The sequence below is a fragment of the Manacus vitellinus genome, unplaced genomic scaffold, assembly GCF_001715985.3.
Source record: "Manacus vitellinus isolate BGI_N305 unplaced genomic scaffold, ASM171598v3 scaffold_0_pilon, whole genome shotgun sequence".
Classification (NCBI taxonomy): domain Eukaryota; kingdom Metazoa; phylum Chordata; class Aves; order Passeriformes; family Pipridae; genus Manacus; species Manacus vitellinus.
This window is the reverse complement of record NW_021938789.1, coordinates 46,679,637-46,695,020: the sequence shown is the minus strand read 5'-3', so window position 1 is coordinate 46,695,020 and position 15,384 is coordinate 46,679,637. Positions and strand designations below refer to the sequence as shown.

At 39.3% G+C, this 15,384-nt stretch overlaps 1 protein-coding gene across 1 annotated transcript in view; it reads left to right on the top strand.

The window, feature by feature from the left end:
* The window catches only part of BMPR1B (bone morphogenetic protein receptor type 1B), an 84,470-nt gene extending 70,641 nt beyond the window's left edge, over positions 1–13,829 (top strand). Inside the window, exons 5-11 of the mRNA XM_008925654.3 lie at positions 253–349; positions 1,141–1,279; positions 6,212–6,404; positions 6,851–7,148; positions 9,453–9,628; positions 10,974–11,104; positions 13,435–13,829. Coding sequence (XP_008923902.2) covers positions 253–349; positions 1,141–1,279; positions 6,212–6,404; positions 6,851–7,148; positions 9,453–9,628; positions 10,974–11,104; positions 13,435–13,560 — 1,160 coding nt within the window. The 3' untranslated portion in view covers positions 13,561–13,829. The remainder of the gene's footprint in view (positions 1–252; positions 350–1,140; positions 1,280–6,211; positions 6,405–6,850; positions 7,149–9,452; positions 9,629–10,973; positions 11,105–13,434) is intronic.
* Positions 13,830–15,384: the final 1,555 nt, after the last annotated feature.

Here is a 15,384-nt window from a genome sequence, read left to right as displayed (position 1 = left end):
GATGTTTTGCCTGAGTGAGAGCTGAAAAATCAAATAGGCTTTTGGAGGTGCCAGTTCTGCCCTGGTCAGTGAGGGTCAAACAGAAAGCACACAAAATACCTGGGGACTCCAGGGGTATCTTGCACAGGACTTCATTAGAAAAGAATGGAAATAATCTTGTGCTCAACATACTTTTTAAGGGTGTGTCTTTTGAGACTGACTTCTTACCACCTCCCTTTCTGAATTTTCTACCTTTCTTGTTTTTAACCCCAGACTTTGCTGAGGCAAACATCCACCATAAGGCCCTGCTGATCTCAGTGACTGTTTGCAGTATACTTCTGGTGCTTATCATCATATTCTGCTACTTCAGGTAAATAAGGAATAATTTGGCTCTTGGTTAATGTTCCTCCCAACGTTTATCTTTTTATAGACTTAGGAATTTGAAAAAAATAGAAGTGGACCTAAAGGAAAAGAAATGTGAAACTGTAATTTTATAGTGAGAAAATAATGTGTATTTTATTCATGCTAGTCACAGGTATACCTATGTGATGCATTTCATATAGAGTCTTTTGCCTAACATCCTACAAAGCTGTTCAGGTTGAAGCACAGATTATTCTCTACTGAGTTTACTAAGGCCAAAGGACAAATTTTATATAGGGTAAATAAACCTAAGACTTCTAAATGTGTTTATGTGGTGAAGAGGTGACCATAAAAAAGAGGGCAATACAGGAATATAAGTAAATGTTTCTAGAATGTTATCATAATATACATGGTTTTAATAATTTGTCACATTTTTTAAACAGTCCAAGATTCCATGACTCTACTTCCTCTGGCTCTTAAAAGTCCACTGCAGACAGTAAAGTAAAACTGATTATTTATTTGATCTGTGTTTTAGTCATATTCAAGTTTCTGAAAGGAAAGCATTTGATTGCTTACCCCAGATTGCACAGTCTTTGAGTGTTACACTTAAAAGTTTTTATGCTGAAAACAGTTACTAAAAATAAAATAGAAAATTTTGGCCAGTGAGTCCAGCATATTCCTCAAGGAAGCAGAGAAAGCTGTTAGTCTATAAATGAAGGGAATACGAAGGATGATGTACATTATTCAATGCACATTGTTCATTGTATTCAAAACTAATTTTGTTTTCATGTAAAACGTCAGATACAAACGCCAAGAGACGAGGCACCACTACAGCATTGGGCTGGAGCAGGACGAGACCTACATTCCCCCTGGAGAGTCCCTGAAAGATTTGATCGAGCAGTCCCAGAGCTCAGGGAGTGGCTCTGGGCTCCCTCTCCTGGTAAGGAAGCAACACTATTTTAGTGCAAGTTTCAAAGGCAAAAATGAGTAGAGGGAGACGAAGCACAAGAAATTATATTTACATGTCCTCAGTTGTTGTTTTAGTGTTTTGTTTTTTTTTCTCTCCCAGAAATGACAAGGATTTAAGCTGCTTTAGAAGCAGGAGACTTTTTTTCATGTAGACCAAGCCAAAAAAAGCTTAGGGTTATTTTCCTACCTCATCTCATTTCTTATTCTAGATACCATAGGGTAAGTACAAGCCAAGGGAACTCATGGAATTTCATCAGCATTTACCCCAGTGTACAGGACAGCATCTGGCCCACTGATCTGCTTTGTATGTGCACCACACATTGGGTTTCAAACAGTGACACATTGTCTTTATCTGAAGGGAACTGTAGCTCATCAAACTTGGAACCTATTTATTTGTAGGCTTCACTTTGCATTCAGAAGTCAAGAGGTATTTTTTTCCCTGTAGTGTGGCAATCTCAAACATTAAAAGCACAAGGATTGAGTTTGTGATTATTTCTGAACAAACTCCATGACGAATAAGCCTGCTGAAAAGGTAAAACCTTCTGTGGCAAAACAGTTCTGTTCTCCAGGGGGTTTTGTTTCTGGGGATCATCATTGCTTTTTAGAACTGGTAAGAAAGCCAGGTTACTTATTTAAAATACTACTTCTGAGAAAATGAATTAGATTTCATTTTAATTTTTCAGAGATGATATGTCCTTCCTGTCTCCCAAACCTATTAGTTTGTAGTGATGATATTACGGTAGGTGTTGTCCAGTTTGCAAGTACTATCTCTTTTTTTTCCCCACACATCTTTTTTATACACCCTAAAGAAGAAATTAAATGGGAAGTTTTATATTTCCTTAAAAATGAAGCAAGGCTGAGTTTCTTCTAGGCTTTAAGAAAGCTTTGTCATATCCTATACTAATGGGATATCGGATATTTCCACCCATGGAAAGGGAGGGATCCTATGTACAGTTTAGAACTATTCCTAACAAGTGCTTCCAAGTGATTTAATTGTGAGGGATTCTTCCTTTGTTTGCTTTGGGTTTTTTGAGTAACACCTGCCACATTAAGGTCTTGGTCTGCACTTGATGCTCCTACTTGTTACAATGACAGCAAAAATGTAATAGTTTTGAGTAAATATAAGGAACTAGGTGATTTTTCTCTGAGAGGATATGTTTCCAGCAGCTCATGTGGGTAGCAGGTGCCCTGGGGCATCTTGTAACAGTGAATGGCTCAGTACTTCATCCCAGGATCCCAAAAAAGCTGGTGCAATGCTGGTTATGCTTGGTTATGACAATGCTTGTTCTTTATGCCTTCCTCTGTCCCAGTGAACTGTTGAAGGTGGGATGTACGGCCTCATTGGTGTCCCCAGGTCTGCTCTTGCAGTGGACAGGAAAACTAACTTCTGCTAATTAACTGCTGTAATGGCCAAGGTGGCACATCCCAGCTGAGTCATTGCACAGTAGCTCTCAGACCTGTGCTGCTGCTCCATGAAGCAGGAGCCATCTAGTCTTCTGTCAGTCCACCCCTCAAGCCTGGAAAGTTTGCAGCCAGTGTTTTTTCTCAAGACACTCTTCCCCTACTCCCTCTTTGCCTACAAAAAACACACACTTTTTTCCCCCCAGACTTTCTCAAGTAGTGATTTTGTGTGGAAGAGAAATAAAATGAGCGCTATAATGAATCTTGTACTTAGTAATAGATGTTTCCTGCATTTCCCAGACAGCTACAACTACTACGAGTTCCCCATAAATGCACAGATGGTCCCATGCCTGAAACAAGTATAAAGAAAATCCCTGGCAATAATGCTCTAGACTTTATTGTGCAAGAGTTTCTTTTTAACTCTGTTTCTTATGCAAAGACTGAAACATCCAGGGTTATACTTTTGGGAAAATGAGATGCAAATTTATTACAAAATGTCACTGTATGCTAAACAGTAATGTTTTTCTTCAGTGCAGAGCATTTAATCTAATGGGTACAAATATTATACCCAAAACAAACATTAGCCAAGATTTTGTCAATACGATGACATTTAGAAAGCATTCTTTCTCCTGACCTGTTTGTACCTCTGACAGAAGAGTTTGTTGCAGGTCAAATGCTGCAAATCAAACTTTAAACCAAGAAAAAATAAGTTTTAAATAAAGGCTTTGGACCGACAAACTGGGATCTGTGCAAGTCTGTGCAAACAAGGAGAACCCCATTGGCCTTGACAAGTGTAAGGCAAAGTTGTTGCCTACCATGAATTCCCATGCAAAACAGGGGAAGGAGATTAGATGTTGGGGACATTTATTTCAGTGATCTGTCTGAAGAGTTTGCTGAATTACAGTTTGGTCTCTACATTTTCATGCATTTTTTTTCCTATTCCCCTTCCAATGAGCTTTGCTTTTCAAGGGACTGCACCCCAGCCATAGGTATGAAGTTCTCTGTTCAAAATATTGAAGTTACAAAAAGTTAGTTTGTCTAAATTTTCGTCTGCAGTAGCTGAACACATTTAGCTAAATGCCAGAAAAATAGAAAGAGCTGGTAATTGGATTGATTCCACTTGGGGAGAGGAAAGAAAAGGCCATGTAACTTTACCTGGCTGCTAACAGAGCTCAAGCAACAAAATATACAAATTTAAATAGAAATAAAATAAATTTATTTATTATTATAAATTTAAATAAAATAAATTTAAAAAGAAATAAAAAAATTCAGCCCCACTCAGTATAAATAATTCACATCAACACATCATTCAGCATACTTATGAAATCAGTTCATCCAACAATTTTGATTAACCTATTTGTTTTAGAAATCCTAATTGGTTTATGATACAAGAAAGGACTAAATTCCTTAAAATAAAATAAATTGTTCATAGGAAATCATTTGACCAGTTCTAGCAAGAGGAAACTAGGTTAAGGCCCTTCACATAGTATTCTGCCGCCTGAAAACCCATAACAGAAATGTGTTTTTCATTTTCTTAATGTAATTTAATAAGGAACTTTTCATCATTAAGTATTGTAATTCCATGTACTTTATGATGCCATTACATATATTTACACAAATTAAGTTATTTGATATAACTACATTATTGTTCAGGATGCATTTTTAAAATGGGCAAAATAGAAAGCAACAATGCTAAAATGACATTACAAAATGTTACAGCAAAATTCCAATGTAATATAACTGTTGTTCAATCACTATATGAGAGTATAAAAGAGAATAAATCAATTTAAAAAATTCAGGCTAATCTCTGTTCTTGGCTTTCACTGATGTTAATCAAAAATAATGGCATTGAAGCTACCATCTTGGAAGTCTAATAATACATTGCAGGGCTGGAAAAATGGAATTCTGTTTAAATGACAGAAGAAGAAAGCTGGGACATTCGAAATGGCTTTGCATAAATGCCACTGTATGTTTTGCTTCTTAAAATTGTCTATTATGAAAACCAGTGGGTTTTTTACAAAATGAATGATGATAGATAGACCTTACCTAGTAGGTTTTGAGTTCATGTTTGAAATATGTTCATGCTGCAGTGGGATTGTGGCAGTCCTGCTCAGCGTTACCAAACTGGTAGTTTCCACTAAACCTCCCAGGCATAACAAAGGAAGCAAATGATTCTAAAAATCAAGTTTTGCTCATTTCTGTCAGCCAAGATTCCAAAAAAACATTTTGGATTACATGAAATGCATATAATTTCATAGGGATTCAGTTAGTGCATACTTGCTGCAATAAACTGCTTGAGATTTGTATCTGGGTGGTGGCAAAACCGAGCGAGAGACCACAAATTTGAACTTGTTCAGATTTTGCCAGTTGCTTGGACTTTGCATAGGAAACGATAAAATTATTTTCTTTCAAAATCTTTAAAATCCTGCCAAACCAAAAATCATCAGCTGTGGATTGAACTGGCAATGCTGTAGCACAAGAGGATGAATCTCCTCTTGTATTAGGGAGAGGCTGAGTCAACCACGAACACCAGTGGGTCATGTTGCAGCATCTACTCATGGGTTTTTTGTGAACTTTTAGAAATATATGATCTGCAGACATGTTCCAATCTGATGAGAATATTAGTCTACATTTGTCCAAGATTTTTTATGGTTATAAAAGCTTGTTAAATGTAGACACAGGGTCTGTCATCCTTATGAAGAGTATCTCTGCAGTGCTTCCACCATGTACATTGATCCTGCACTACAGCTGACTTTAGCATTAGCTCACAGTACAGGCACTGGCAAAGCTGGCACAGACACTAGAAAGCTGTCTTCTAAATATTTGGGGGGAAAATTGCTTTTTATTGATATTTAATTATGAATATTAAAATACTTGTAGGCTTGTGGGTCCTAACTCTGTAAGTAGTGGTTCCTAACACCGAATGTATATTTTGAAGTTATTAGGCTTGGCCTTTTCAAGGAGAGGTGATAGGAAGCTGCTATCAGTAATTTTGCTAGTTTTGGAGCGCTAGTACGCTTTTGACTCTTGTGAGCCCTAGCCTTCAGTCTCAGCAGTGTTGAATATATAACAAATATCCCTGTTTTAATCAAAATGTGTTACCTACCCCTTTGGAATTTGGGTAACATTGAGATTAACAGGAGTGTTTGCTGTCAAAACTTTTCCAAAAATAACAAAAAATATACCACAAAGTGGCAACATCCCGCAGGAAAATAAAAAAATTCAAGGTTCACAGTCACAGGTTGATTTAGTTTCTTGAGAAGCCACAGTGCATTTTGAGCATGCATGGAAAGGCTTCTTCACAGTGTGCTTACCAGCACTGCATCCTGGAGAAAATGGGGAGCATCTGCAGTTGTGGAGCATTGCTGAAATCGGTCATACAATGGCTGTGTATTCCACTTTCCTTGGGACTGGCTTCCTGGGAAAGAGACACAGAAGGAGGGAGGTGAATGCAGAGATTTGCACTGAGCAAAGTGTAAGCATCTGTCTTGGCATTTCTCAGGTTCAAAGGACCATCGCAAAACAGATTCAAATGGTAAAGCAGATTGGAAAAGGTCGCTATGGAGAAGTCTGGATGGGAAAGTGGCGTGGTGAAAAGGTAGCTGTGAAAGTGTTTTTTACCACAGAGGAGGCCAGCTGGTTCAGAGAAACAGAAATCTACCAGACTGTCCTAATGAGACATGAAAATATTCTTGGTGAGTGAAATTAAAGAGAATTTTTTGATAGTGTACAGGTTTCTTGAGTTTAGTAATTTTGTATTTGCTGTTATCTGATGTCCTTTCTGATGTGCTTTGTTACCTGCTGTGCTCTGCAATTAGCCACCCAGCGCTTTTCAAAGGAAAGTTGTTTCAAGGATTAGTGAAACATAAATAAAAGTTAAAAAATAATGGGGTTTAGGGGTTGTTACTCTAAACGCAGCACGTCTACTTCAGCCACCAGTATTTCCATATCTGGGCTTTCTGAAAATACATTAAAGGTTAGAGGTGACACATAGTTGCATGTAGGTAAGATGAAAGAAATGAAATGTTACCAAAATAAATCTGTTGAAGTGGATGACAGTCCAGAGTTCTGAGCAGTCAAAAAAAAAAAAAAAAAAAGCTATGAGATGTATTAATGTGAAAATATCTTCTTTTTTTTGAAGGATTCATTGCTGCAGACATTAAAGGTACAGGATCTTGGACCCAGCTGTATCTTATCACTGACTACCATGAGAATGGCTCACTTTATGATTATCTAAAATCTACTACTTTGGACACAAAAGCCATGCTGAAACTGGCTTACTCCTCTGTTAGTGGTTTGTGCCACTTGCACACTGAGATCTTCAGTACTCAGGGCAAACCTGCTATTGCCCATCGTGACCTAAAAAGTAAGAATATCCTGGTGAAAAAGAATGGCACCTGCTGTATAGCAGATTTGGGCTTGGCTGTTAAATTTATCAGGTGAGTAGAAGTGAGGAGGCTGAGGAAAAGTTAGTAAACCAGATGCAAATGCTGTCTTAGTTGTTGACTGAGTGAGCATGCACACGTGAGCATGCTCCTGCAGTGTATGTGCATACTTTTTGGGCTCTGCTCATCTGTGTGTGAGGTTATCAGTGTGGGTGAGAATGTCACATAAACACCTAATGCAAGTGTATAAATAGTTGTTTAGTTACATTGGAAACATTAGTTACATTTGCATAAATGTTCAGTTTTCATCACTTCATTCTCAACAGCTACTCTCGTATTGTTTGCACCTGGTAAAAGGGCATGGCACTGACAGATTGAAGTCTTGTCACTGAAGCATTCAGCTTGTCTGATCCCATGAAAATTCACTCACAACTTATATAGAAAAATACTAATCATTTGCACAAGTTACTAACTGGGATTTATTGAGAAGGACCCCATTTGGGCTGCCTTTTGTTTCATTTCCTACAAATCAAATTGCCGAAGTACAGATTTGATTTTTGAAATGGCTTTTAAATTTGATTTAAAAAAATGGTTGTGTGTTTAAAGAACTTAGAAAGGAGCAGACAAGTAGAACTTTACTCACTCCTGGGATTCATAAGGAGACATTGCTCTCTGACAGCTCTGTTCAAAAGGGGTTTGAGCTCTCGGTGGTGGTCCTGGTGGTGGAGATGTGTGTTCCAAAATCTCTGATTTTTCTGTACACAGAAATGTGTCCAGAATACATAGACTGAGGGTTTCAGTTTCAGGGGTCAGCTTTGAAACTGTGCACTCCCTGAAGTATTAAAAAAAAATAAATTAAGAATTCTATACAAATCTTGAACTGAAATTATTCAGAGTGAAAGGAAAGGCAGTTTTTATGTGCTCTTCTTACCATTCACTTACCCACCACGTTTCTTGGTGAGGCTTTTCCTTTATGAACCTGACCTTTCTTTAGGACACAAGAAAGGAATATTTTTACTTTGAGGAACAGAGGCCTAGAAAACAACAACTTGAAAATATACTGTTAAAAAGTTTCACACTTCGCAGGCATACCTTGCCTGGCAAATACAGAGCAGCACACTGTTTAACTATGAACGAAGAACTAGGAACTACCAAGTGTTGTTATTAAAGAAGGTGAAACATGCATTTTTCACAGTCCAAATGGAATTTACGTTATGTACTTGGCTTGTTTTCACACTGAATCCTTCCTCAGGCAGCATTTTTCAGGCAAGAACAGGAAATAGTTGAAAGGGGTGTGCTCTGCTGAAGCTAATAATTCTAGTAAAGTTCTTTGTATTTCTCATTTAATTTGAAATATTGCAAAATGGTGCAGGTCGCTGGATTTATGTTACATTCTTTGGGGTGTACAGAAGTGTCACCAGCATATATATAATTTGAGGACTGTGTAGGTGACTGGTTGTACCTCAGACTGTGCTTTTTTTTTTTGTCATTTTCATAACAGTAGGTGAAAAAAAAATTGCTGTACGTGAAGACAATTACAGGAGTATAATTATTCTGTGAGCTTTTGTTGTATCTATCACATTTAAAATATGTACATTTTGGAGGTGGGGAAAGGAAAACAGATCTTTTTAAGCAAACCAAAATATATGCTGTATAATAAACTTCTAAAAACATTAAAACTGATACAGCTGAATCTGAGTTAATAAGGAAAAAAAGCTTCCATTCACATAACTAATGGGAATTTGTTTCCCATTAGAGAAATCTTGTCTCTTCTAGTCACTGTGTGAGGTGTGACACATTTGCTTAGAATTTTTTACACATTTATATCTCTGTGTCTACATATCTCGATGTGTAAAGGTTGGAAGAGATCAAACATAATACATGCAGAAAATAACAATTAGATCTCTCTTCCTCACAGATCTGATGTGCTAACACTAAATGATACTGTGCTATTTAGTATCCTCCATTAATTGCTAAGGCTAAAGCACTAGGTGGTGGAGTATGTTAGGAAAACAGCATTTAATGAAGATTTGATTGTTATCACTAACATTAGAGCTTGGGCTAATGCTAATGAAATCTCACAAATGTTACAGCATCCCTGTTGAGTCTTATCTCCATTGTGGTTCTGCATTTGAATGCTTAACATAGCCTCAGGCAGGTCAGCCTTTTAAGGAGGATTGCCTTCACACTAAGAGGCTTTTCTTGCAAAAATTGTTCCATTAAGATTATGCATTACTTTTGACCTTTTTTGAGAGTGGATGTGGTGTGAATGTACTACATCTCCCATCTAAATTGCTTTCTTTTCAAGCCACTTTGTTCCATGTCTGATGCCCTTTTTTTCTCCTCCTTTTCTTTTAGTGATACAAATGAGGTAGACATCCCTCCAAATACCCGAGTAGGAACAAAACGTTATATGCCTCCTGAGGTGCTGGATGAAAGCTTGAATAGAAATCACTTTCAGTCCTATATCATGGCTGATATGTACAGTTTTGGACTCATCCTTTGGGAGATAGCAAGGAGATGTGTTTCAGGAGGTAAAGAGCTGGGAGATCGGTTTTAATTGTGTCAGTGAACCTCAAATCTTCCATTACATCTTTTTCTCTGGGTTATTGTTTTTACAGTAATAAACAAATGTGGATAAAACATACAGGTAACTCTCTTAATATCTGTTATCTTGTTGAAACTTAAAATATGAGTCAGTGCTATTTCAACAGCAGAGATTTAGACTATATTTTAATGGCTTGTTTGAAGGCAGCAGATGCCTGCATTGAAGAAGAAGTATGGAACTCATTTGGGGGCCTTTTCCAAAGGCATCATGTTTCTGCTGGACTGGGTGTGGTAGCTAATTTAGTAGAAAGAAAATAGTGATTTATTTGTTTTGTTGGAGTTATATAAAAGGAGGAGAACAAACAATTTGGGGTTTACTGTGCTCCTATTTGAAATAAAGAATGTTTACAAGACAAGTAGCAAAAAAACCAGAGGGAAGTGGTACTTATTACATCTCTGTCATACCAATGATGTCCATTTTAATTGCTTTCTGATATCAGGAGATGAAGTGTGAGGACAGCAAAGACAAAGCAATGCAGCCAGCTGCAGACTCAAGGCATAGATCCATCCTTGTACGCATAAGCTACGTGTGCTTTCTGCACATAGAGCTTAGCGTAGTGCAGAAATGATGGGTGTTATTACCTCTCCTTTGTCACTGAGAAAGTTAAATGCAGAGAAATGACTTGGCAGCAATTACATGCCAGTTTGGTGACAAGAGTAGAGCATGTCTCTCTTGGGTCTCCACTACCTTCACTATGCTTTATGAGTCTTTACGGCCTGCAATATTGTGCTGAGTGCTTACCCTACAGGAACTGAATGTCACTGATCAGCAGCATGATCCCTGTGTTTAAAACCTGGTGAAGTGTATTGCAGTGATGTGATGTTAAATCTGTAATACTTTTGTCATTGTTGCTGTGCACAAAGGATGGTACCTTTCTATGTTCTGAAAGGGCACAGAATGCCCTTTAATATATTCCAGGTCCTCTGATAAGAAAGAGACCTAACTCTGCCAAATTACTCTGATACAGAACCTATATTAATAGCTCTTTCTGTGAGAACCTCATGGAGATTGCTGGACTGAACAGCAGTGGTGGAAACTGTCTCATTTGGCAAGTAACTACACTTTTGGATTAAGATACCTGGCCAGTCTTTTCATGGCAGTGGTTACATTGGAACTTGACTGTGGAATAAACTCCTAGGGCAGGGAAATCCTTTTAAGGAGAAGTACATCTAACTGTTAAACGGTATGGCCAATCTGTTATAAAATGAGAGGGGAAGAGGGCAGTGGAAGTTGTTTTCTGCAAGTGACGGGCAACTAATTGATTCTTTCAGGAATAGTAGAGGAATATCAGCTTCCATATCATGACCTTGTGCCCAGCGACCCCTCGTATGAGGACATGCGGGAGATTGTGTGCATCAAGAGACTACGCCCCTCATTTCCCAACAGATGGAGCAGTGATGAGGTATTGTCCCTCTTAATATGCAGTCTGTGTTTTTGATCAGAGCGAGTGAGTGAGACTGACCCAATTCTGCATCATTTTGAGGGAGGAGGACATTTACCACTGGTGATAGCAGCAGTCACAGTGTAACAGGGCTTGGGCAGGAGCAGGACCTTCTCAGAGAGCCCCACTGAAGGTTTCAGAGCCCCACGGGCCATAGCCTATCGTATTTGCAAGCAGGTTCCTCAAGTGCTGTCTACTAGATTCCACAGTGATAGCAGGCTGTGGTCAGACCTTCGTAGTCTCTCTGCTTGCTTCTTGCATTCATTTTGCTCTCTGCTCCTGGCATTAAAGGCATCAATTCAGTGGCTAGCCAAAACTTTCTCTTTTGTAAGAGAAATTATTTTGTGTAATGAAGTGGCAACATACTTGGTATACTAGCAGCCTCTTCAGTGTGTACTGCTGTTTGGGCTGTAATTCCAACCTTCTTCCTTTATTTTATTTTTTTAAGAAGGAAATGTCTTTTGTCTCTTTGAAATCAAATGAGCATACAGCTTTTCTGTGATCACAGGGGAGCAGGCTTGGAAACATAATTTTACTGTGATTTTGTGCTAACATGAGCACAAGATATTACATTTCACTTATGGTATTGATGGCCAATAGCACTGACTACAGTAGCTGGGCTGCACTGAGGGGCACCAGTTGCTCACCCTTCTACATCTTACAGAAAAAAGTGCTCATATACCTATTTGCATTTTAGCAAAGAGGACTACAGAAGTGGCCTTTCAAAGGAGATGTAGTAGGCAGAAAATGCTTTCCATTGTAAAATCAGGAGGTGAAAGGGGTGGGGGAGTATCTGAACTCTCCCTTCTCAGCATCTGTAACAAAGCAAAGGTGTGCTTGTGGGATCAGAGATGAACAGTTGAGGTACCACAGGCAAACCTGCCAATGGCTCTTTGAGATGCTGTGGAGGGGGCATCATTAAACATGTTAATTGGTATAGTTTAATGCTGTAAAGTTTTCTACAGTCACAAAAGACAGCTGCTGTTTGGAAAGAGCAGCATGTAGATGAATATTCTGCAGGTAGATTTAGGGGGCGTGAGATGTAGGCAATTTGGGAATGGGAGGCAAAAATGAAGCAACCTCTCTTGGTGGCTTGAGGGTTTGTGGAACAGCCAGTGTGGGAAGATCTAACCAAAACTCACCTGCCTCATCCTCTCCCTAGCCCAATCCCTTTGAGTCTTCAGACTGGGATTGTAAACACTGGAGGAAGCTCTGTTAGTAGCAGTCCTGGGAAGGGCTTTTGTGGGGTGGCGTGCAGTATGTGTTTGGTCTGTCACCACACATATTGAGGACTGGGGAGGCTTGTTGTTCTTGATTAATTGGTTAGTGTCCTCGGTAATCCCTCTTCAGGCATTCCAGCAATAGGAGGTAAATTTGTTATTGCACAGTGCTTGTGTATTACCAAAAATGCATTTATAAAAATCTACAGTAATCTGAAATGTGTTCAGCTAGTCTGGGCACTGCTGGTGGTGTTTATGTGTAATGCCTTTCAGGCTCTGCACTGCTTCTGAGCCAGAAGTCTCATGAAAACCGAGAGCAAGTTGGATGAGATGGAAAACTTCTCTTTTCCTATTGTAGCAAGCAAGTACTTCAGGTAGCATAAATCCATAGGCTTGTGGGGTCATCACGTGGCTGCAGTGGCTTATGTGGTGCGTTATGTTTGGAAGAAGGTGGTAGAGGCAGAACAGGAGCGTGTGCTGCTTTTCCAGGATGTCAAAGGCAATGCTGAGATGCTGTCAGCGAGGGAGTTGTTGCTGGGAGTCAGAGGAGGATCTGGCTATGTTTCAGAAGTGAGCAAGGGATGGAGTAGGACAGTGTAGAGCTGAGCTGGGTGCTTGTAGGGGACTTCACAGTACAGATGGCTGGGCAGGAGCTGTAGTTGCATGCTTCATGCTTGTGCTGGTCTGAACCCAGAGATTGATTGCTGGCTGAGGAAAACAAATTCCACTAAATTTGTGCAGCAAAGGGCTCACTGTACAGAGCCACACTTGTGCAGATCAGACTGCATGGGTTTGGGAAAGGGGAAATAAGAAAAGGGCTTTTATGGAGTGTACAACCAAGTCTAGACTATAGCTTGTCAAAAATTATAAGAGTAATTTTCATATTTGGAGAACTCTCCTTAATATACAGAAAACAAAAGCTTTTGGAAGGCACCATCAGCCAGCATGTTGTATTTTTTTCATCTGCCCTTGGAAAAGACCTTTTCCCTTCAGCTTTTCAGCATTTCCAACAACTGCAATCTCCTCTTCCACTGATCCAGATGGGACTTTCTCTCCTGCTTCTCTCCACAGTGCTTGCGGCAGATGGGGAAGCTGATGATGGAGTGCTGGGCTCACAACCCTGCCTCCCGGCTCACAGCCCTGCGGGTCAAGAAAACACTTGCCAAAATGTCAGAGTCGCAGGACATTAAGCTTTGACTCTGCCAGAGGCAGCTCTTGTGGAGGCCCATGGAAACGGACTTTCTTGTGCAGGCAGAAGTCCTGAAGAGGTATCGAAAGTCTTCACTAATAAGTACCTTGAACAGAATCATGCTTAAGAGCAGCTGTAAGTTTTGAAGAGACTATCCTTTGCAAAAATCACCCAAATTTTGACATGTGAGATCGAAAGAGGCTTGTCTGCCCTTGTTTACATGGGGAAATACAGTTTTAGTAACTGGTTTAAGATTATGCATGTTGCTTTCCATGAAAGCCACTTATTATTTTATTATTATTATTGTTATTATTATTATTTTGATTGTTTAAAAAAGATACTGCTTTAAATTTTATGAAAATAAAACTTTTGGTTAGAAGTAAAAAAGATGTATATTGTTACATTAAAAAAATTTGGAGGGAACTGCTGAAAATGAAAGCAAACCAACTGTTTCATTTATGAAAAGATTATTGCACTCCAGCAATTAAAAAAAAAAAAAAAGGTGAGTGAGTCTGTGTAGCTCAGAGGAGCTGTAATGGAGACTGTCTTAAAAGCCACCTATTTGTAGAGATAACTTTCCATAACCTTTCATGTGCAAGTGGTTCTCACAGTACAGAGATGGAGCCCAGTTACATCCTTGCCATGATTGGTGTGGGGTGGCCTATGCCAGGGAAGGTCATCCTTCATTTAAGGTAATTGGGAGCTATATGAATATGGTTAGTGTGACTTGTTTGAAGAAGCTCTTTGTGTTTCCAGGAAATCTGATGGGGATAGTGCCATGATGATAAACAAGTGCCCCTTTTCTTGGCTTTTCTTTTTTTTCTTTCTTTTCCCCCACTGCAAAAAAACCTTTGCGTGTGAGTGGAAATGAAGTACATATTTGGATCTGCTGGTGAATTTGAAACTGCTGTGACACACATAAACAACTGCTGGGTAAGAGGAAGTTCCCTGTGAGAAGGAATTATTAACTTGCTCTTTCATTTGTGTAAAAGTGAGGGACCCATCTACAACCACAGTGGAGGAAAAAATATAATCTCTATTCCTTTTTTTAAGGGAAAGTTAAAAAACTCAAAAATGCCCATCTCTGGGGTGGTAATAATTTTTCTTTAAGTGTAAGGATACCTGGTGCCTCATGGTCATAAGAAATGACAGGGAAGGAGCATGAGACTTATGCGGGTGGTGAGAGCTGGGCACCGCGGGCGCAGTGGGCACCTGCCTCCAGCACTTCTTCTGCTGTAGTGAGAGACACCTAACAATTTGGCTCAAGCTTCATCTGCATTACTATTTTGGGTGGCCTTCCAGCAGCCTCCATACCTCTGGCAGCCACCGTGCAGTAGTGACAGGCTTGGCTGCCAAGCTGGGGCTGCGTAACATCGTAGTTCCCAAGAGGAAGCAAGAGAAGCTTTTAGGGGAGAAGAGCAATGGGAAATGTAATTACTGCCTTTCCTTGTTCCTCCTTCCTGAGGTTGCAGCAGTTGCTGCAATGCTAATACTACACAAGGGGAAATGAGAGGTGAAATATTCCCTGTGAAGTGTTTTCTTTGGAAAGGTTCTGTTCTTCATCAGATTATTAAAGCTGAGCTATGTGGGAGTTACTGGTTTACCCTTTTTTACCCTTATTTTATTTTTTAAAATTTTCTTGCCCACCTATGTCCTGTTTCACTAGATGGTGTTCAGCTTAATATTGAAATAAGTCCTTACAAATGCTGCTTTGATTATGCTAAGCCTATTTCAGAACTGAAATAATTGCCATGCTGGATTTAGCCTCAGCACTTCTGTAATGCTTCTTTTTTTTCCCTTTTTGGACAAAACTGATTTATTTGTGGTAGGTA